The 21,733-nt window shown below is 39.7% G+C and overlaps 1 protein-coding gene across 1 annotated transcript in view; it reads left to right on the forward strand.

Moving 5' to 3' along the window:
- The window catches only part of LOC126473852 (beta-alanine-activating enzyme), a 446,532-nt gene that overhangs the window by 139,760 nt on the left and 285,039 nt on the right, over positions 1-21,733 (forward strand). The window contains exon 11 of the mRNA XM_050101181.1: positions 13,285-13,448. Coding sequence (XP_049957138.1) covers positions 13,285-13,448 — 164 coding nt within the window. The remainder of the gene's footprint in view (positions 1-13,284; positions 13,449-21,733) is intronic.

Here is a 21,733-nt window from a genome sequence, read left to right on the forward strand (position 1 = left end):
CTCCTGCCTCCCCAGGCAGCAGCTCAGGGCAGCAGAGGCCCCTTTACTGTGCTGCAGATTAATCTGCAGCACCTCCAGGCTCCGTCTTACTGCCATCTTTGAGGTCTTTGAGAACCCTGACGGTGACCTGCGAGAACTCTAAAGTCAGTTTCTGGTCCCTCCAGTCTTCTGTCGGGACTTTTAGGTTCTGGCCCCATATTTTCCCGAACAGAGTCCTGGAAGAGACTTCCTTAAGGACCTTGGATACCCATAATGATATCTTTGCAGTCTTAAGAAGCTCCGCTGCCGTCTTGACCAGCAGGTTTGCATCTTGCCACGGGGATATCATGGGAACCTTGTCCTTGAACCATTCTACTGTGTGCACACCCTCACAGACAAAAATGAGTGCACCCTAGATAGACCCTCCTGAAGTTGGTTTCTGGGCCAGCGTACCTCCCAATCTTTTCAAAGAGGGCCATATGTACTAGTTACTCCTGCTGTGAGGTAATGGCCACCAGTGGATAACCTTCCTGGATAACTGCCATCCTAAAAACTGAGACTGCAGTACTATAGGTCTGTTTCCTTATTTCTTGCCTTAGTTTTTTCTGGACTCGCTTATCCAGGGAGGAGGGAGTCTTTGATTCCTCCCTTATCCGCTTACTACCTGTCTTTGAAGTTGTGGGGGTCTGCGTGTCCCCTTAAACCTGAGACAGTTTTTTCCTGGGACTCTTGAGTTCTAGTCCCTATACTTCCCTCCGCTTGTGTTTAGGAAGCCATTCTTTTCCTTCCTTTTCCCTCTGTTCCCTGAGTAGCTTCCTCCTTTGGGCCTCAGACAAGCCTTTGATCTTAATCTGGTCTAGCTTCTCGGTCACAGTTCCCACTTCTGGCTCAGGTCTAGACCCTGACTCAGTAGTGGAAGTGCCTTCCATCGGTTCAGTCCCCAATGTTTGGGTATCTGAGGTCTCAATTTGCCCCTCAGTTTCTTTTTCTTTTTCTGAAGTCATGTCCATGTTGGTTCCACGAGATTTGGGGATCTAGAAAGTCCATACCATGAATGCCCCGCACGGTGTGAGGCTAATTACTCAGGGAGGTCGACCGGTATACCTGAGGCTCTGTTTGCAACACATTTTCCCATGTGCCACACACCCCTCAGCACGGATCGCATCACACCTTGAGTTGGGTCAGGGAATAAGGTAGGACTAGGAGTGGATAGGGAAGATGGGACGTTGTGGGACACTCTTAGTCTGATCCATTGGCTGAGACCTTTCCAGCGGTAGGTCCTCTACCTTGGGCATAGCCCTCAGCTTCCCGCGGATACGCAAGCCTCTCCATCCGCACGGACAGTGCTTCGTCAAGGTGGTGTCCCATGGAGAGGACCAGGAGTCATGATCTACTGAATAGTTATTGAAATTGGAGACTGACTGATTTGTAAATATTCAGTATTAAACTACTGTTAGCGACTGACTCTGCAACTGCAGCCACAAACTTATGTATTATTTTTACAATTTGATATTGGGTATAGAATAAATTAACATCTGAATTTTTTGTTCATGAACAGCATCTATTCCATGCTCCTGTATCCACTAAAGAACAACACAGCATGCAAGAAAATTATAACACAATGCATACATTAAATTGTGCATTTCCATTCTCTTTAGCAACTTTTAGGGCTTCTCTCTGCAACATGGGTCCACACAAAGGTAAGATTTTTGCCCATTCCCATATTATCTCATTAATTTCTTCATTTCTCATCTTCTTCACCTTTCTTTTCATTTTCCCATTTCCTGTCAGTCATTCATCCCATATCTTATCCTTGTTTCTTAATAAATTTGTGTTTTACCACATTTGAAATGCAACCTTATTTTGCGGACTGAGAGTTTGCCTTTTTTATTTGCTACAATTACCCTAACATTTTCATTAGGTATTATCAACTCATACTTTTGTTCAAGATCATGTTATCACATAAAGTACTACTAGTCAACTGAAACTAGTAGAAAATAATACGGGTAGTGCATTTTTTTGGAATGCTTGACCTTGCCGGGTAAAGCCATTGCTGAATGGAACAGTACTCATCTCTTTCATTGTGCAGATTGCGGCACACTGTTCATAGGTGCACAACAATGTTCCATTATGCACCCATGCTCATCAATAGTAATGGAAAACAAGAAACGCTGACAAACAGAGCATTCACAAACAAATTCCTTTGATATACCGACACTACGCATAACTTGTTTGTTGTTGCATGGAGCAGCATGGTTTGAAGCCACACCCGCAGCCCTGTGCTGCGCCAAACATCTTTTCTTGGTTTTGCACCACTTAACAGCATTGTCAGGGCTGAACAGCCTTTGTGCTAAAAGTAGCACTCTAGATTTTCTTTAATGCTTGCCCATTATACAGATCAAATAATATCATGGATGGACTGGAACCCAGTCTCACTCTATAGAGTCGTGAATAACTAATTTACACTGTAATACAGTAGTACTGTATAAGCTCTTACCCACATTATGCAATGAATTATTAATTAAGTCCTAAAATTTTCATTCTGTTTCCATGTTAGATATGTTTTGGTTTTTACAAAAGGTTAGTATACAAAACTGTATTGGATGCATCAGGACTGAAATACTTGTACGGTTTTGGGAAGTTTTCTGAATTATACATGTTCTCCTTTACTGTATATTGTGAAAAGTAATTGTCTTATAACACTTCCTGAGGAGCATGCCCAAAGCTACTTATACGTCTGAAGATTTCCCGCTGTTAAGAATGACATGCGTGTGTCATCTGCTAGAAACTCTTGTATATGATCACATAATTGGTCTGATATTCTGTACCTTCATATTTTGTTCATTGGTTGACAGTGTGGAACTGTTTCAAATGTCTTTTTGAAGTCGGGAACATGGAATCTACCAACACAGCAGCTACATGGGTGCCAATATCTACTGCTGTCTGTGTCTTGTGGATGAATAGAGTGACCTGGTTTTCAAACGATTGGTATTTTTGGAACCCATGTTGATTCCTACAGAGGAGATTTTCAGTGTCTAGAAATGTTGTAATATGCGAGTGTTAAATGTGTTCCAAAATTCTACAACATGCTGATGTCAGGTTTATAAGCCTATAGTTTTGTATGTCCATTTGATGACTCTTCTTGAAAATGGGAATGACGGAATGCTTCACTCTGCTAGAGACGTATGGTACACCGCTACTGAAATAGTGGCAGTTTTTTTTCACATACTCTGTGTAGAATTGAACTTGTATGCCCTCAGATTCAGGAGCCTTTCCTCTATTAAATGATTTCAGTTGCTTCTCTATCCCTTGATCACTTATTTCAATATTTATCGTTTTGTCATTTGTATGATTATTTAAAGGGGGAACTACACTGTGATATTCTACTGTGAAACAGTTTTGGAAAAAGATGTTTTTCATTTTGGCCTTTTTTTCAACCCTGTGTTTCAATTCTCTTATGGTCACCAGATTGTCAGGCAGATAGCTTTGGCCTGTTTACTGATTTAATGTAAGACAAGAACTTTTTAGGATTTTCTGTCAAGTCAGTAGATAGAATTTACTTTTGAATTTATAGAACAATACACATATGGCCTTCTTTACACTAATTTTGCCTATGTTTTGTTTTGTTTGTCTGTGGAGCTTTGGCTGAATTTAAACTTGCAGAGAAGCTCTCTCTCTCTCTCTCTCTCTCTCTCTCTCTCTCTCTCTCTCTCTCTCTCTCTCTCTCTCTCTTTAAAAAAAAAGCAGCCTTCTTACATGGTTATCACACCAGGTAGGTGTTTTCCAACCTTTACAATTTTATTCGACACATACTTTTCAAAAGTGTATTGTGTGATGTGCTTGAACTTTGTTCATTGATGTTCAACATTGTTAGTGGTGGATATGAAATTTTCATGTTGATGTGTCGGGTAATCTGAAATCTTGTCACTCTCGCTGAATCGAAAAACCTTCCTTCCTACCTTTCTTTGTGTTCTTATTTACAGGCACATTCATTGATGTTTTAATGGCCTTATGGTCATTGATTCACTGTCCTGTGCTAACAATTGAAAAGTTCAAGTCTGTTTGTCAGCAGCAGGTCTAAGTAGTTATCTGACAAACTGCTCAAAATAATTTTTGGCTAAGGCACTGAGAACAATTTCACACAATTCTCTGTCCCTATTATTTATAAAATCACTTGAATCTCCGAGTCTATAGCTGCTATGTTAAAAGCTCCACCTAAAACTATAACACGAGCAGGAAATTTACTCAAAATATTCTCCAAGTTTCCCCCTCATATGCTCTGCCACTATCGTTACCAGGGCAAAGGTCTATAGACAAATAAATACTCATGCTTGATCCACCATTAACATTTATCTCCACCCATACTATTTTGCATTCTGAATCTATACTACTTTCACTAGATATTATCATGCAATACAATGAAATACAATTCAATACAATACAATGCTACTCACCATACAGCGTAGATGCCAACTCACAGAAAGGCACAACCAAAAGACTATCAGAAAGTTAGCTATCAGCTTTGTCAAAAATAGACAAAACACACACACACACACACATACACACACACACACACACACACACACAACTCACATACACACATCACCAATGTCTATGGCAGCCAGAGCCAGACTGCAAGCAGCAGTGCATTATGGGAGAGGCAACCAGGTGGGGGTTAGGAGGAGGCTGGGACAGGGAGGGGGAGCGATAGCAGGGTAGGGGTAGGGCCAGTAAAGTACTGCTTGGAGCATGCAGGGATGAGATGGAGAGTAAGGCAGCTAGGTGCAGTTGGGAGGTAAGACAGAGAGTGAGGAAGAGGGGGAGGGGGGGGGGATAGCGGAAAAGGAGAGAACAGCACCGTACTATCCCCCACCCCCACACTGCTATCCCTCCCCCTGTCCACCTCAGCTTCCTCCTTAACCCCATCCGATTGCATCTCCCATAATGCATTGCTGCTCGGAGTCTGCCTCCAGCTGCCAGAGACTGTGGTCATGTGTGTGTGAGTTAAGTTTGTGTGAGTGTGCGTGTGGGTGTGTATGTTGTCTACTTTTGAGAAAGGTCTTGCTGGCTGAAAGCCAACTTTCCGACAGTCTTTTTATTGTGCCTTTCTACGATTCAGCGTCTCCACTATATAGTGAGTATCAACTATCCTTTTCATTATATTGTTACATTCCATTCCAGATTTTCCATTGTTAGATATTATCATTGTTTTTTGTTGCTATAAACACATATCCACCACCAGTGTTCAACTTATTTTTGTGATATACATTCCAGTGAGAGTGTAAATTTCATTGCTGTTGACTGCTATCCTGTCTCGACTCGCAACACATATTATTGGGTTGTGGAGGGGTTTCCCTATTCAAAAAAACCCACGTGTGCACACAACACATACTCCCCTACCCTGGAAGCTACTTCCTATGTGTAGTGCATGCCTGACATAATAGGTGCAGGCTCCTACACATCTCCACCTGATAGTGAAGATCAAGAAATTGGCATCAGAATCTGTCTTCCAATAGGTGAGGTATCCTGTGCTGGCTCATATGTATGAGGGTTGTTTCAAAAATAAGGTTCCCACATTTTTTTTAGACACAAGGAATTTTTTATTTGAAAAAACGATTACACCATTGGAAACATTGATCTTTAAGCTATTTTTCCACATAGTCCCAATTTTATGTCGAGTAATCCACTTTTGCATTCCCACCTCAAAGAACTCTGCCACCAGCCCGTTGAGAAACTTGGAAACTTCTTCTTGCAACTCCTTGTCCGTCTGGAATCGCAGACCGCCTAGGTGCTCCTTCAATTTCAGAAATAGATGTAAATTGCTGGGTGCCAAATTGGGGCTGTAAGGGGGGTGGTCAATGACATCCCGGGCAAATTGTCAGTTAACTCCATCGTTTGTTGTAACACATGTGGACGCACATTGTCGTGGTGTAGCCTTACGCCTTTGCTGAGTTTTCGCCTATGACGATTTTGGGTTGCCCGTTTGAGTTTTTTCAAGGTCTTGCAATAACCTGTTGAGTTTATGGTGGTCCCTCTATGCATAAAATCAATGAGCAGCAAACCCCGCTGGTCCCAAAACACCGATGCCATGATTTTTCCTGCTGACAGCTGCTGCTTAAACTTCTTTGTTAGTGGCGATCCGGTCTGTTTCCATTCGTGCGATTGTTGTTTTGTTTCTGGAATAATATAATGGCACCACTATTCATCCCCCATAACAATGGAATCAAGGAAGTCTTCCTTATTCTTGTCGCATTCATTCCAGAACTTCCGAGCACAGTCGATGCGCTGCTGTTTGTGGACTTCTGAAAGCATGTGCGGCAATCCGCGAATTATGTGCGGCAATCAGCGTGCCCACATATTGTGGTAGCCTAGCTTTTCATTCAATATCCTGTCAATAGAAGCTTCAAAAGCCTCAGGAATTTCAGCAGCAAGTTGCCGGATGGTGATTCGCCGATCTTCAAGCAGGATTTGCTCAACTTTCACCACAACTAAGTCGGAGATCGACGACCTCCCACTTCGTTGTTCGTCGTGGACATCCGTACGGCTGTTGGCAAACTCCCTACACATTTGCAGACGTGTTGAATGCTTATACACGTTTCCCCATACACTTCACTCAATTGCCGATGAATTTCTGCAGGTGGTAACTTTCTTGCATGCAAAAATCAGATGACCACACGAATTTCACACCTGGCAGTTATGGTGATGATGGGCTCCATCGCTTATGGCTGTCAGGCCGGTACTGACCCACGCTGGTTGTTGGAATTGGTGATGGTGGATCCAGCAAACACGGGGGTGTTGCCAGATTTCGCATTGCACCATGCACAGTAAGGGTACAGAGTTGGGAACCTTACTTTTGAAACAACCTTCGTACTTTCAGCAGTGGGAAATACTTCAAACCTGTTGTTAGGGCATAAGTGGGCAGCCGTTTGACGAGTATCCACTGTCATCTCCCATCAAGAGATTTGCAACCCCAGCACTGTTCATCACTCACCATTGGGTACATGTTGGCCAGCATGCCATGTGAATCAGAAGATGCAGCAGCATCTTGTGTCCCATGTGATGCAATAGGCTCCAGAGGTGCCAAAGCATTCATCTCTTGTGCCCAACTGCTACTGCAGCCCAGGGCAGCAGCCTGAAGCCTATCAACCATGGCCTATGCAGTTCCCAGCTGTTTACAGGCAGTGACCAGTTCGCCCCTGCATCCATACACAACAGGTGCAGTCCCTATCCATTTCAATCAGTACAACAATAAGTATGTGACTTGTCAGTGAGTGCAATGTAAGCTCTGCTTTACACTACCTCTGGTCTATTTTACCAAAGAAAGTTGCCTCACACGGGAAGAATGCACTAAAAGTTATGCAAAAAACTTAGAGTAATGGAGTGAACACCAGCCTGCACAGTAAAATACAGAAGTACATTTGAAAAACAGAATCTAAACTAAATTACTGTGTATTACTTGAATGCTATAGCTACAGGGATGTCCTCACGGCTCAGTGACACAACTCGGCGCCGTTCAACAGTTTCTATACAGAGCATCACACATTGCTGAACCTGAAGTGAGTGCTACAGTTGGGGGAAAAAAATAAAAATAATAAAAGCAATTAAGGCCAGGCAGATCTGCACTGGAGAGAAGGGGATGCCAACTCAACTGCTGGACACACTGCATGACCCATTGAAGAAGCAAGTGTGAAGAGACAATTTACCAACATCATGGAAATTTATAGGGTACATCGAGCAATTACTCCAGCTGACTGTGTAACTGAAAAAGCAAATTGTTTCTTGACTGTCAAATTCAAGATCCAGACCTACCAGAAGGTGATACTGTGTGGTCATGTTAGAATGCTGAGAAGCAGTATCTAATGTTTTTGCTGACAAGAATGTGTGAAGTTGGATTGCAACCTCCTCACTTCTTTTACACGCGTAGACTTACTTGGTATGGACAGCCGATCTTCTTCTCTGGATAGCCGCCTACGTCAGTCTCCAAAAACTTCTTCTCCAAAGACTCTCTACTCATTAAATAAGTAGATACTTGAAGAATACTTCTGTTGGTGTATTTCAGCTTCCATAAAGAACAAAATTATCATTTCTCACATAAACGTTAGACTTCTTGTAAGTCACCCGTGTCATCTCACATTAGACAAAAATTAAGATACATTTACCACATAGTTGATTCTCAACCACGGAAATCGTGAACAAGTCATGCCTCTAGCATGTCTGTGTTAAAAGGTACTAAAAATCTTTTTTCAACTCAACTGTTTTTTTCGTCACTTCAATATTCAGAGTTATAAAACAGCACCGAATAACACAGAAGTTCCTTGGGGCTGCCATGTTCTTTAATTAGAACTTCCTTGGTGCAACCGACAAGTACTTGTTGGTACCGTTCGACTCCCGTGTCTACAGTCTTCTCACTACACACTTCAGACCTGCACACACACATACACACACACACACACACACACACACACACACACACACACACACAGGTGACGTGCAGTAGATAGGCTCTCTCACACTTATATTTAAAATATTGTTTGTTTGAGATAGTAGAAGGCCAAGTGGTTCTAGAATTTACGCGGAAATTCTCGAAATACTACAAGTAATAAATAATACTGAAAGATCAGCTAGCAGAGAGCCCAACAATGAAGGCAATGCAGTACACTCTGGAAATTAACCTTGGGGTAAAAAGTGACATGAGTGGTTTATGGTCAGTGATAGGGTGAAAATGGCAACCACACAAAAATGCAAAATTATGGATACCAAAAATGATGACCAGCACTTCCTTTTTGAGCTAAGAATAATTCTCCTGAGCTGGAGTAAGCGAGTAAGCATCTTTGACATGTGCCTGATTGGCCTTTTTCTCCCATCAGCTTCATGAGCCACCCTGATTCCATGTGGTAAATAGGGCTGGTAAGTCATAAGACAGGTGGCTGACTGTAGGGCTGATTTTAACTTCTGAAAAGCCTGATTTCATTCTTCGGACCGGTGAACAGTACTCCTGTAAGTTAACAGAGATGGCTGAGTCGTCAGACCATGAAAGTTAGGTGGGGAATAGAGCTCACATAGTAGTTTACATTTCCTAGAAATACTTGAAGGTCCTTAATGGACTTAGGCACAGGCATATTCTGAATAGCCTCTACATATTCTGTGGTTGAAAGCTGAAAGAAGGCACATTTGGAAAAATTAAACTTAAGTCATTTCTAAACAGGGGCTGCAAAAACAAACAGAATGCGCAAATGTGTGTTTGTTTTACAACCAAGTAACTGACACAATACAGAATGCTGAAAAAAGTCCATTCAAGAGACCTTTGGAAAATGGGAGCAGCACCAGTCACCCTAAAGAGCATCCTGTTATGTCGATATAGTCTGAATTGCGTGTTCGGGACTAATATCTTCTGAGTGTCTTGATCAAGAGGCAATTTAAAATATGCTTGTGTGTGGTCTATTTTGGAGAATAGTTTACCTCCTGAAAGTCTAGAAAAGAGTTCATCCAAACGATGTAATGGATAAGAAGAGGTAATGTATAATAATCAATTTCCATGTGAATGTTAATGATTTTCTTAAAGTCTCCACAAGATCCAAGGGGGCCCCAAATTTCTTGACCACCACTAGTGGTGAATCCCACTGACTGTAGGAATCTGAGTACAGAACTCATTGTTAACCCTATCCACTTCAGTCTTTACCTCATCCTTAATAGCCAACAGAATCAGGATTTGCAAAATATTGAATTTGTTGTCTGTCTTGAGACAGCACGAGCTGGAAAGTTGACTGCTTTCCACAGGCCTTGTTCACACAATGGTGCAAATTGTGTATGAAGTGCATCAGTGGCAGCACAAGTTACCGACAAGCTGAGGATACATTGTATGATGAAAGGAAAATCCAAAAGTGAAATATGCGTCAAGGCCAAATATATACTCAACCGACAAATCCAGCACAACAATAAGTGACTGGTAGTTGTACATGACATAAAAGAGGTATCTAGCACCCATACTAAAGTACATAGCCTGCTTTACTACTGAAACTGATATGCTGCTAACAAAAAGAGAAGTCATGGGCAAAAACTTTTACGTAGTTTCAGCACTGATCATCATCAGAAATGTTACTTATTAGCATTGGTCAGGTTTGTTGCTATGTGCTGGCATGTGTCACTGCATAATTCTGCAATTTGACCTTACTGTGAATACTTGTCCTCATAATGTGATCATTCCTGCTTAGGATGTAATGTGACCACTCCTACCTGGGATATAAGAAAAAACAATCCAGACAACTGGTAAACAACATGTATCACTAGTGCAGAATTGCAGAGAATGCGGGTGGTTGGCTGCCACAGCATGGGACTTGTTTGCCGCTTGTAGAGTCAATTACAAAAACACATTGCACTGTTTCCCTACAGAGTCTGCATGTAGACATACTGTGAGAGTAAATTTGACATTGGTGCATGATACAGTGTGAATTCTGTATGATCACATTAGTGTTTACAAATGGCTCACATGTGGGCTGGTGAACTGGTTTGCATGCTACATCTGTTGTAAGGTGTTATATAGATATTATCTGAATTGTACTTGATAATGACAAAAAATTTGAAATTAGCTAGTAGCAGCTAAAATTTGAAATTTTTGCAGCCCATACAGCAATATTTTATTTTAAAAATACTGGGTGTGGCATTAGTCACTCAACAACTGTGCATTTCGGTCCATGGTCATGTTTTAGCTAAATAATTAAGTAATAATCCCTATATTGAAAATTGTGAAATCTCTGCACAGTGAAATTTGATTTAAGAGTTAAGGCTGAACTGGTTTGTTATTAACAAATAACAACCTGAGCCTTGGTGTCAGTTGTGCATTTATTGTGAGTGTGGAAAGTAAAGGAACAAAAAATTGTCTACAGAACAATGAGTGTTAGCTTTACAGATATGGTGGAAATTTGGTTGAAATTATGAAGATGTAAGACAATAATTAATTGAAAATTTTTTGCATACACAGCCACCACGCAGGCAAACTATCTAAAAATTGAATTGAAGGTTCTAGGTGAAAGGTTCTGTAGCTGGCTTACCACACAGTGGCTGCCCAAAGTAGCAACGATTAAAGAAAGTCTTCAGCTTGTTGCACAGGCATTTGTTCCGTCATCCAAGAAATCTGCAAAAAGAGCTTCTAAGGAACTACAGTTGTTAAAAACACTACATCCGAAGCCTTAGGTATCTACCTTACTACATGCCCTAAATGAGGATGATCCAGATCAAAGCCATGAATTATGTAAGTGGTGTGTGATCCGCAGTGAAAGTGATCCTAACTTTTACAAAACAATCCTGTGGTGTAAAGAAGCAAGTATTAAATTAAATGGAAGAGTTAACAGATTCAGCTGCCTGAAAATCCTTGATTTGTTGTTGAGGAGGAGTTAAATGTTCTTGGAGTTTTTGTTTGAAATGTAAACAAAGGAATGGCAAGCCCATACATTTTCATTGGAACCATGACTGCAGAAAAAGTATGTTGATTTGTGAAGACAAGTTATTTATTTACACAGTACCCCTGTACTTGAGGCTGTACAAAACAATCTCATTTGGCAACAAGACAGCACTCCACCACGCAAGGGGTTACAACTCTTCGTGTTTTTGGCTGACAGTTTTTTAAGAATAGGTGGGAAGGCAGGGTAAAATCAGTTGGCCTCCAAGCTTGCTGGACCTCACTCCTTGTTATTTTCAATATGGTAGATAATGAATGGTAATGTTTTCACTGCAAAACTATTCAAATTACAGTATTTAGAGATTTTGATTGAACAAGAATATGGCAACTTTTTGATAATAACGAGGAGTTATGTGACATTAAATCAGTGTTTAAATGATGTGTTAAATGTCTAGTTAACAATGGAGGAAACTTTGAACACTTTTAATAGGACAAATTACTTTGTGTAAACCACAATGTACAGCATTTTTGGTTAACTGACTTTTGCTGCACCCTGTATATTGAGGCTGTGGATCCATACGAAACAAAATTAAGTATATGTAATAAATTTTAAAAAATATATTTCTCAGTATTCTTGAGCCTCATGAAATGACTCAAATGTTGTGATAGCTGGCACATAACTCAAAATGAGCTTCATCTGACATCAGGATGGTGTGCAACATTTGTGGATTTTGGCAAAGGAGATCACATGTGGTTAAGCAGAATGTTTCGCGTGAAACCCAGTCGCGAGGCCTAATTTCCTGAACAATCTGCAGCTTATATGGATGAAAATGGAGATCTACGTGCAATATTCTCCTGAATGAGCGATCGGACATAAGCACAGTTTGGGCATGATGACAAGCAGATCTTTTTGGGCTATGAAATAGTGGTGCATGAACATTTTCCATGGCTTCTGGTGTCCATACAGTTATTTCACTTCTTCCCGGTTTGTGATTGCAAACAGAACCTGTTGTTCGAAATGGCACCTACCCACCTCACAATGGTCCATCCATCTGGAACTTTCCCATGACGTCCCAAGTTGAAATGTTGCCGAAATAGATGCTGGGTAGCAATACAGAGTCATTATTCTTGAAATAACTTTCAGCAGGAAAGGCACGACACTGTGCACTTCACTGCTCCATATCACTGTCACTCTCGAAATGGCAGCTCATTAGTACATGAATGCGGCACAAACTGGTGCGCATTCCTGCAGTACATCATTGTACTATGCAAGTGAAATTACGCTTTGAACACTGTCACACCCTGTATGATTTCAACTAAGTAGAAAGAAAAGCTAACACTCCTCTTACACATTATTTATCTTCATCTGCAGTACTAATGCACAAACAGAAATTAACTGCCATTTTACTATGCTTATTTATCTTTTGTGCATTAGATACTCATCCCAGAGGCGTGAAAACTTATACCATGTGGAACAGATTGTCCAACAGATGCAAAAGCCCAAATAATTGTTTCTGATTTCATTGGGTCATCAGAAAAATCAGTTATTATAAACTGAACACTTGTAACTGAGTTAACTTACTGAATGATAATATTGTCTTATTGTTAACTTCTCCATCTGTAATGTCCAAATCATTGATAGAATTTTAAACTGAATATTTTCCTTAGTCTACAGAAATGATGACAATAAGTGTGCCTGATTTATTTATTTATTTTATTTTTTATTATTTTTTTTAATGGACTGCTGTTACTTATTGCCTGTGTGCAGTATCTTTAGAAAAAAATTGTGAATTTATGAGTTCTTAAATGTGCATGAATCACATCTGTTCCTTAGTTTAAGCTGCTGAACCATCTTCTATCACATCTTCTTAGAGAGGAACAGAAAGTATTGAGGCATTTGTCTGTTTCAGGTTGTTATGATGGTAACATTTATGCTGTTGACATTACACAGGGCAGCCTGATTTGGGTATTCTCTGCTGGTGACAAGGTGAAAAGTGGTCCTGTTCTGTGTTGTCACCAAACAGCCATTGTTGTTGGGTGCTACAACCACAAATTATATTGTATTAAGGTGCAGGTAAGGACATCTTACGAGACCATTGTGTAGATTGTCTTCTCTTGGCACTGACTAAGCAAATAATTGTTTAGTATGGAAATGAAGCTCAGGGCCTTATTTTTGTGACTCAATTTAGCACTTTTTCTGCTTTCATAGATGTTACATAGCTTTTAAAAAGATTAAAATTTGCTTCTGGCAATATTAAACAGCATATTATGCATTTGATAGTTGAACTCCATGCCCTAGATGGAAACATACATAGACTTTTTCTATAGATCCAATATAATCCTCAAGGTAGCATAAAAACAAAAATGCATAATATGAATGTACAGGAGAACAGATATGTCATGGTTCCTTTCACAGATCATAAGTGAAATGATCTTCAGGGATATGGAATATGTAAAAAATGTAAAACATATTTTCATTTAAAAAATAATATATTCAAGTTGTCACAAACATGTGAATGTATTTACACTAAAGTGCATTAGATAATAAGAAGGGACTTCAAAAAGTAATTTACTTATTATTGTTGTGGGCCAAGTAACTTCTTTTGAATGCTGAACTACACTTCAAAGTGATAGAGATATGTGACACTATTATTCAACATAGTCATGAAACCTCTGTAAACAACGGTCGGAACATTCTACCAATCACTCAATTCTTCGAGTATAGAAATCTGCTCCTTGGTCATGAGCTATTTGACAACTGCTATGTGAACATCCTCATCACTGGAAAATCTGTGATTGCAGTGAATCTGTTCCTCGATTGCTTGGACGTTATCTGTGGTCGCTGTTGACCACTTTCCTTGTTATCAGAATCACCTATGTTTGTGTGGCCTTGGTCAATCTGTAGGCAATATTTCACTATGGTTGGACACAACATTGCATTTGATCCATATACCATCAGAATGTCATGGTTAATCTGTGTGTCATTTAGATGTTTTGCCCAAAAGAATAGTACTGTCCCATGTACTTCAAATTTGAAATACTTTTCCTGTTGCCATGCCATTTCATTCCCACACTGTGGTGCACCTGATATCTGTAGTGCAGCAGAACTGTGTCTGCAGGAAATCCGGGACGTGTATTCTCTTCCAATAATGTGCCGTTCTTGTTGTGCAATAGTCTTCAAGTGAGACAAAATGTGTAACTTACTTCATGAAATTTCCTCTTAGACAATTTTAGCTTCATCAACCATAAAACAGTTACAACACGTACACAGGGTGTTACTGCATTGAAGGTGTGCATAAGTTGGATTTTAGATAACACTCACATCATTTGATATTATTGTTAATATATGTATCATTTGTTCTATTAAGATATACTTTAACAAGATGGATTTATTATGTAATCAAGATGATATATTTAGTGTTGAAGTGAAACACTCCATAAAGCACTCGCACTGCCTCAGTTCTGTTAGGCTTATCTGTGTATGTGAAGCTTTTCTTGGTTGGTCCACTATTTTCTTCATTTGTGGTGGAACAACCATGTGTTCTACAAAATCAAAAATTTTAAAACTCTTAGACTTTCGTTGGTTAACAGAGTGTACTAACACTCATCCCATAAAGGAAACATGATTGATATGAGCTTCTAAGGAGTCTTTAGTAAATGTGTACTGTAAGAAAACACAGTTTTATGTTCACTATAGTCTTAGGTGGCATCTGAGGGTGTGTTCCTCTTCTTTATACACACATGGTTGTAAATGGCAAAGTGGGATATTTGAAATGAGTAAAACGGCCTTGGACCAGGAGCTTCCATGTGGAAACAGCTGGTTCCATACAGCAAACATCCTTATGGAGGAGTGATAAATTGGTGAAATGTCCAATTATTATGGAGTTATATGACACACTGAATTTCAGTGGATCATAGGTTCTGATTAAATGTAAAGAAGTTGAGTTTATTCACCGAAATGTCTGTTCTTCTATTATGTACCATTGTGGGCTGTTTGAAGTGTCAAATGTTTGTCCATAACATACTAGCATGAAGTAAGTTATACCGAGACCAGTGAAACTTACTTACATATTGATGAAATTCCCCCTCCTCTTCCCACCTTTGCGTAAGTTTTATTTTAACCCTATAAAAATGATTCCAAAGGCAGACATTTACATGCAGATGCCTCACATTATACATACATATGAATTACAGTTCGCTAAGAAGCCCGCTGATTTCAGAACAGCAAAATTCGAGAACTGAAGCAGGAAGTCTACCTCAAAGAACAACATGTCACTAATAACTTAAAGATAACCCATTGTGTTCCCTTTTCCCCATCTAGGCATTGTTTCTGTTTCTACAAAAGAAAAAATATATTGAAACAAAGATGAGGTGACTTACCGAACAAAAGTGCTGGCAGGTTGATAGACACACAAACAAACACAAACATACACACAAAATTCAAGCTTTCGCAACAAACTGTTGCCTCATCAGGAAAGAGAGAAGGAGAGGGGAAGACGAAAGGAAGTGGGTTTTAAGGGAGAGGGTAAGGAGTCATTCCAATCTCGGGAGCGGAAAGACTTACCTTAGGGGAAAAAGGGAGGAAAAAAGGACAGGTATACACTCGCACACACGCACATATCCATCCACATATACAGACATATTTATTTGGTCTTTAAATATGTCTGCTTGTGTCTGTATGTGTGGATGGATATGTGCGTGTGTGCGAGTGTATACCTGTCCTTTTTTCCTCCTTTTTTCCCCTAAGGTAAGTCTTTCCGCTCCCGGGATTGGAATGACTCCTTACCCTCTCCCTTAAAACCCACTTCCTTTCGTCTTCCCCTCTCCTTCCCTCTTTCCTGATGAGGCAACAGTTTGTTGCGAAAGCTTGAATTTTGTGTGTATGTTTGTGTTTGTTTGTGTGTCTATCGACCTGCCAGCACTTTTGTTCGGTAAGTCACCTCATCTTTGTTTTTATATATAATTTTTCCCACGTGGAATGTTTCCTTCCATTATATTGATGTCAAAAAATATATTGAAACATACAAAATACAGGATGAGTCAAAATTAGTGAACATTATTTGAGAGAAAGCATTCACTCAGGGTTTTCGTTATACAGAGTCGCAACCTGACCACCAGCATGATTAATTCACTCAGACCAGCATTCAACCGTACAATTTAGTGCTGGAACACACCTTGCTGGGGAAATGTTGGATATCACACTTTGTATCATGTCCTAGAATTCTACGAGTTTTCTTATTATTGTGCTATACATGTCCTCCTTTATCACACCCAATAATGAGAGCTCACAGAGTGTGAGATCCAGAGATAGAGGAGGCCATAAAAATGGTCCATCATGACCATCCAATGGTTTGGGAATGTCTGATCAAGATAAGCATGAATGGAACTAGCAAAATGGGGCAGTGCAGCATCATGTTGGAAATACCCTTCTCATCTAAGTTGTAGAGGGGGCAGGAGGGGGGGGGGGGGCATGTTATCAATGGCAAACTATTTTGGCATTTGCAAGTAGCCAAGTGCATTCACCATTGGGGTTGTAAATAAAAATAGGCCAACCACACCAGTAGAGTCACGGAACACCCCATAATCACATTCATGCTCATGAACGATATGTGAAGTTTCAGTACCCCAGAAAATTGCGTAATGATGATTAATGTGACCACTGGTATGAAAAGTAGCTTCATCACAGAAAATCATATGTCTAACAATGCCTGGCTGCATCCATGACATTCTATCAGAACCTCACAGCATTTTATCTGTTTCTGCCTTGTAGTCAAACCTTGAATGATTTTTAGCTGATACGGTTGCATGCCAAGGTCCTTGATTAGATTTAGTTCACTGTCCTCTGTGGATTCCCTGTTTCCAGACTGCAGTGTCTCAACAATTTTGATAGACTCTGTAGTATGGCCTCCTGCACTGTAGCAATGTTGACTTCACTTCTGCCAGTTCAGGAGCACCTCATTTCTATTTTAATTCTTTGCTACTGATCAAGTTGCCACAAACTTCTAGTAATGTGATAAATTGTTTAATAATTTGGGGGCTGTCTGCTGGAAATCATTCTGCAAACCTTCAATGCATTTCTGTTGCCGACTGCACAACTTCCAAGCTTGCAACCACTCTTCTCTGCTCCAGTGTGAATTTGTCAGCCGTGGGTACCAACAACCTGGAATAGAAAATGACACAAAACTAAGATTGTTCACATAATTTTGACTCACCGTGTATAAATGACCTACTAGGCAGCAGAGTATTTGTCTGCTGCTAAAGTGGTGCTTAAAACAATCATAAAAGCCTTGAGTAGTACAAAAGTGACTGTAAGAGCTGTCTTTAGCAAAGCAGAAATTATGCTATTTAAGTGTCTCCCCTGTCCATTGGTATTGAATGGGTTCCAGATGCATCTGAAAAAACGTACGTCTTTGTGCAAAGTAGACCATCCTGTGTCTGTTAATGGAAAAACCGTATTAACCTCTTGGCATTCACATTTTGAGAGGCCACATTCCCCACCAAAAGGATGGGTTAGAGATAGTGGGGTGAACGTAAGGATGGCTATGATTTTAAATAACACATCCAATGCCTCACCTACTTTTTGTACCATCAATTTAAAGGTAGTTGCTGTGACAGTATGTACCCCTTTCATTTCCTTACTTCCTCATGGGACTTTTGATCAGGAGACTCTTGTCAAAGTTACTGATCAGCTACCATGTGTTTGCCCCTTAGTAGACATATCATTGGACAGTGCTCATTGGAGCTCAAATCGAATGTTCTCTAAGAGTAAAGTAGTTGAAAATCCCTTCTACTTCAGAAGATCTATGAATTTTGAATAAAGATTACATATTTCAGCACTGCACCAAAGCCTTTCTTTTACATTTACTTGTCCAGTTGCTGTCATTGCTCAGCTGATATTACTCTGTGTAAAGTCAGTTAAGATCTCCACTCTAATGACCTCATCTCATCATAGAAAGTAGGCTGCCGAGTTCAACAAAACTGATTGGGCACAACACAACCTGTTGAATATGTTTAAAATAGGCTAAGTTTCCAGAATTTTCATGTAGCTGCTGAGGTTCTTCTGAAAGCTCACAGGAAATCTTAAGAAGCAACCTGTTACTTGATTTGGTGAGCATTGTTATTCTGCTGTCAAAGGCAGGCAAGCAGCACATCTTGGAGGAGCATTTGAAGTGAATCAAAGAAGTGTCAGTAGAAATTCAACAAGAGAAAAATAAACTCTTAGTGATGCTTTCTGAAATCAGTAAATCAGTGAAATGGTGCTATGTAGTCAGGAGTGAATAAGGATGACCTATGTCAGAGGTATTAAAAGAATTTGACAAAAATAAGGCTGTGGACTGTCTGCAACTTAACATGTCATCTTTATTGGTAAGAAGCAATCTATCTTTTCCTTACATTGTTAATATGGTATTAATAATAATAAGAATTATTATTATTATTATTTCATGTGGCTCAATGGTTTGGTGCAAGACTCCAATTGGACACCACTTTGGCAGGTTGTATGCCTCTAGGCTACAAAAGTTTTCCGACCAGGAAATGGGATCTACAGTTTAACATGGAATTCAAACCACGGGTTCCTTCTGACAACTTCTCACATCACTGAGAGGTGAGGACTAGGTTGACACAAAAACTGAAAAATCCCTGTTCTGATTGGAATTCAATCCCATGACCTCTCGGTCTCCATGCATCCGCTCTACTGCTAGACCACCAGGTCTGACGTACTGATATTGGATGATATTTGTAGTCTTTCTTTGAATAAACTGTTCCAATTCTGAGAGCATCTGGTGAAAGGCAGTGGGCCATTTAGGCAATGCATACCTCAAATTCTGAGATTTTGGAGGCCCGGATAAGATGTATCCCTACACTCACGAAACCAATCTAGGACGTTAGCTGCCATATAAATGAGGGCATTCCATCTTGGATGATGCAATCTCTTTCTGGAAACAGTTCCTGTACAATTGCATTAACGTTTTCACCAAAAATGGCCCTTCATTTGGTTTACAAGAAGTACATAAATAGCACCTCTAACATGAATCTTTTGTTTGTGTTGTTCTCACCACATGCTCCCCATTGGCATCTTGTTCTCCAGATGAATACCGAACTCATCAGACATTGGCCTTGCAATAGCCTTCTTAATAAAGGTACCATTCTTGTTCAGTACTTTGTGTCCGAGTTAGCGAATTTAGTACTTGTCCCACTGGTGTGTGTAGCAGACAATTTATTTCTTATGAACTGTGTACATAGTTCTGAGACTATATGAGGAATTGTCATAAAATAACCTCAAAAAAATAACATTGCATATTTATTTTGTTTGCTTGCAGATTCAAACTGAAATTCTTACCTGCAAACAAAAAAAATAAGTACATGACTTTATATAGACACTATAATAATAATAATAATAATTATTATTATTATTTTATTATTATTATTATTATTATTATTATTATTTCATGTGGCTCAATGGCCTGGTGCAAGAGTCAATTGGACGCCACTTCGACAATTTGGGAAACTGGTGGAGGACATGTAGAACCCATCCGATGTATCCACCTGTCATTTCATTATTCAGGCCTCTGACACCATATATTAGAGCAAGGGCGGGGTAACATGTAAGTCCCATATCAGATACCAGCTCACTGTAAGCACTATGCAGAAATTCCCGTGATCATGAAATAAGTTTGCAAAATTATTCTTTGAGATGATAAGTAAAACCTTATGACTATCCCTCATATACAGTAGATCTGACTACTCATAAAAAATTTGTGCCTGTTGCTGCAGATGGAGCAATTAAATGAGCACCCACAATTTGCCTCCATAGGAAGTTTGTCGAATTTAGCAAGACAGCAGTTCACCAGAATACAATAATAGTTACAGATGGCTCAGGATATTTCCAGAGATTTTATAGTACAGGGGCAAAACAAAAGACTACATTCATACATCACAAAGATATCAGAAAACAAACCTATTCATCCAAGTGGACAATTCGTTCTGAGTCATGATCACAGGAATCTCTGAATATGAGCTGGTATGTGATATGGTTCTTACAAGCTACCGTGGTATTACAGGTCTGAAGTAGGAAATGACAGGTGGATGTATGGGACAGATCCCACATGTCCTCCACCAGTTTGCCAACTGCATATGTTTCATGATCTGCAACTGGATACACACTTAACTAGCCATTATGTGGTGTTTGGCAGTGGAAACTTCAGTCAATTTCTTGTTACGCTCACAGAAGAAAAACTATTCGACAATCCGACTGTTTCAGTTGTCAGAGGTCTCTTTTGCTCTTATTCTCTCATTATACTACCTTCTCACCTGCAAAAAAGAAAGCAGAGCCAGAATAATTTCTTATTTTTTAAATAATACTGGAAACAAGTTCACAAGATAACTCTCATTTTGAAAATGGTATTGAATGTGCTAGGAGTGAGCCAAATAATAATGGACCTTCCAGCAAAGTTGCAACTATCTCAAAAATTCATGGCAGATCAAAATATTTGCTAGACTGGGACTTGATTCCAGAACTTTGCCTTCCGTTTTAACATTTTGTTTTAAACTTGTATACACTGTGGGAATCCATGTACATAGTGATTTTGAAGTGGTTGCCATCCAGTGTGTGCAGAAGGCATCTTTCTCATAAACACCACATCTTGTAATATCCTAATGTTGTTTGCTGTTGTTATCTAGATGATACAAATGTTTTCAAGTTTAGTGAAAGCTTTTCCCCATTTAAACTTACAACAAATTGTAATGCATTTTACAGGATGGAACTTCTTTGTGGTCTTGTGAACTGAGTAGAGGTGGCATTTGTGCCTCACCATGTGTCAATTCTCACATAGGATTGATTTTTGCTGGAACACTTGATGGTACCATAGCTGCAGTAGAAGAAACATCTGGACAAGTTGTTTGGCAGCGTCATCTCTCTGCACCTATATTCTCATCACCTGTCACCTTTCATCAGCCAGATTACTCTGTTGTTGTAGTTGCAGAAGTGCTTGGGATAGTGCACTGTTATGGTGCATCAAAAGGTGATGAGGTTAGTATTAACAAGACAGTGTTTATTATTTAATAAACATATAAAAATGTTGTATTAGTTTAATATCTTATTGCCCTGCAGTTTTGCCTAATACATGGGTAAAGATGCAACTCTGTCTGACATTGAGTGGCTCGCTTTTTTGTTATCTAGTACGATCTGAACCTTGTACTCTTACCCTCCCACACATCACCAGTAAATTTTCAGTCCCTTCATTAGTTTAAAAAGCTTTGAGAGGTGTAAGATATACAAAAAAAAAATTATTTATCTTCATTTTCTCATTGTTGGGTGCAGTACATCTAGGGGTAGGTTCTTGAGGCTGCAATTTTGACTTT

Source organism: Schistocerca serialis, chromosome 4, assembly GCF_023864345.2.
Source record: "Schistocerca serialis cubense isolate TAMUIC-IGC-003099 chromosome 4, iqSchSeri2.2, whole genome shotgun sequence".
Classification (NCBI taxonomy): domain Eukaryota; kingdom Metazoa; phylum Arthropoda; class Insecta; order Orthoptera; family Acrididae; genus Schistocerca; species Schistocerca serialis.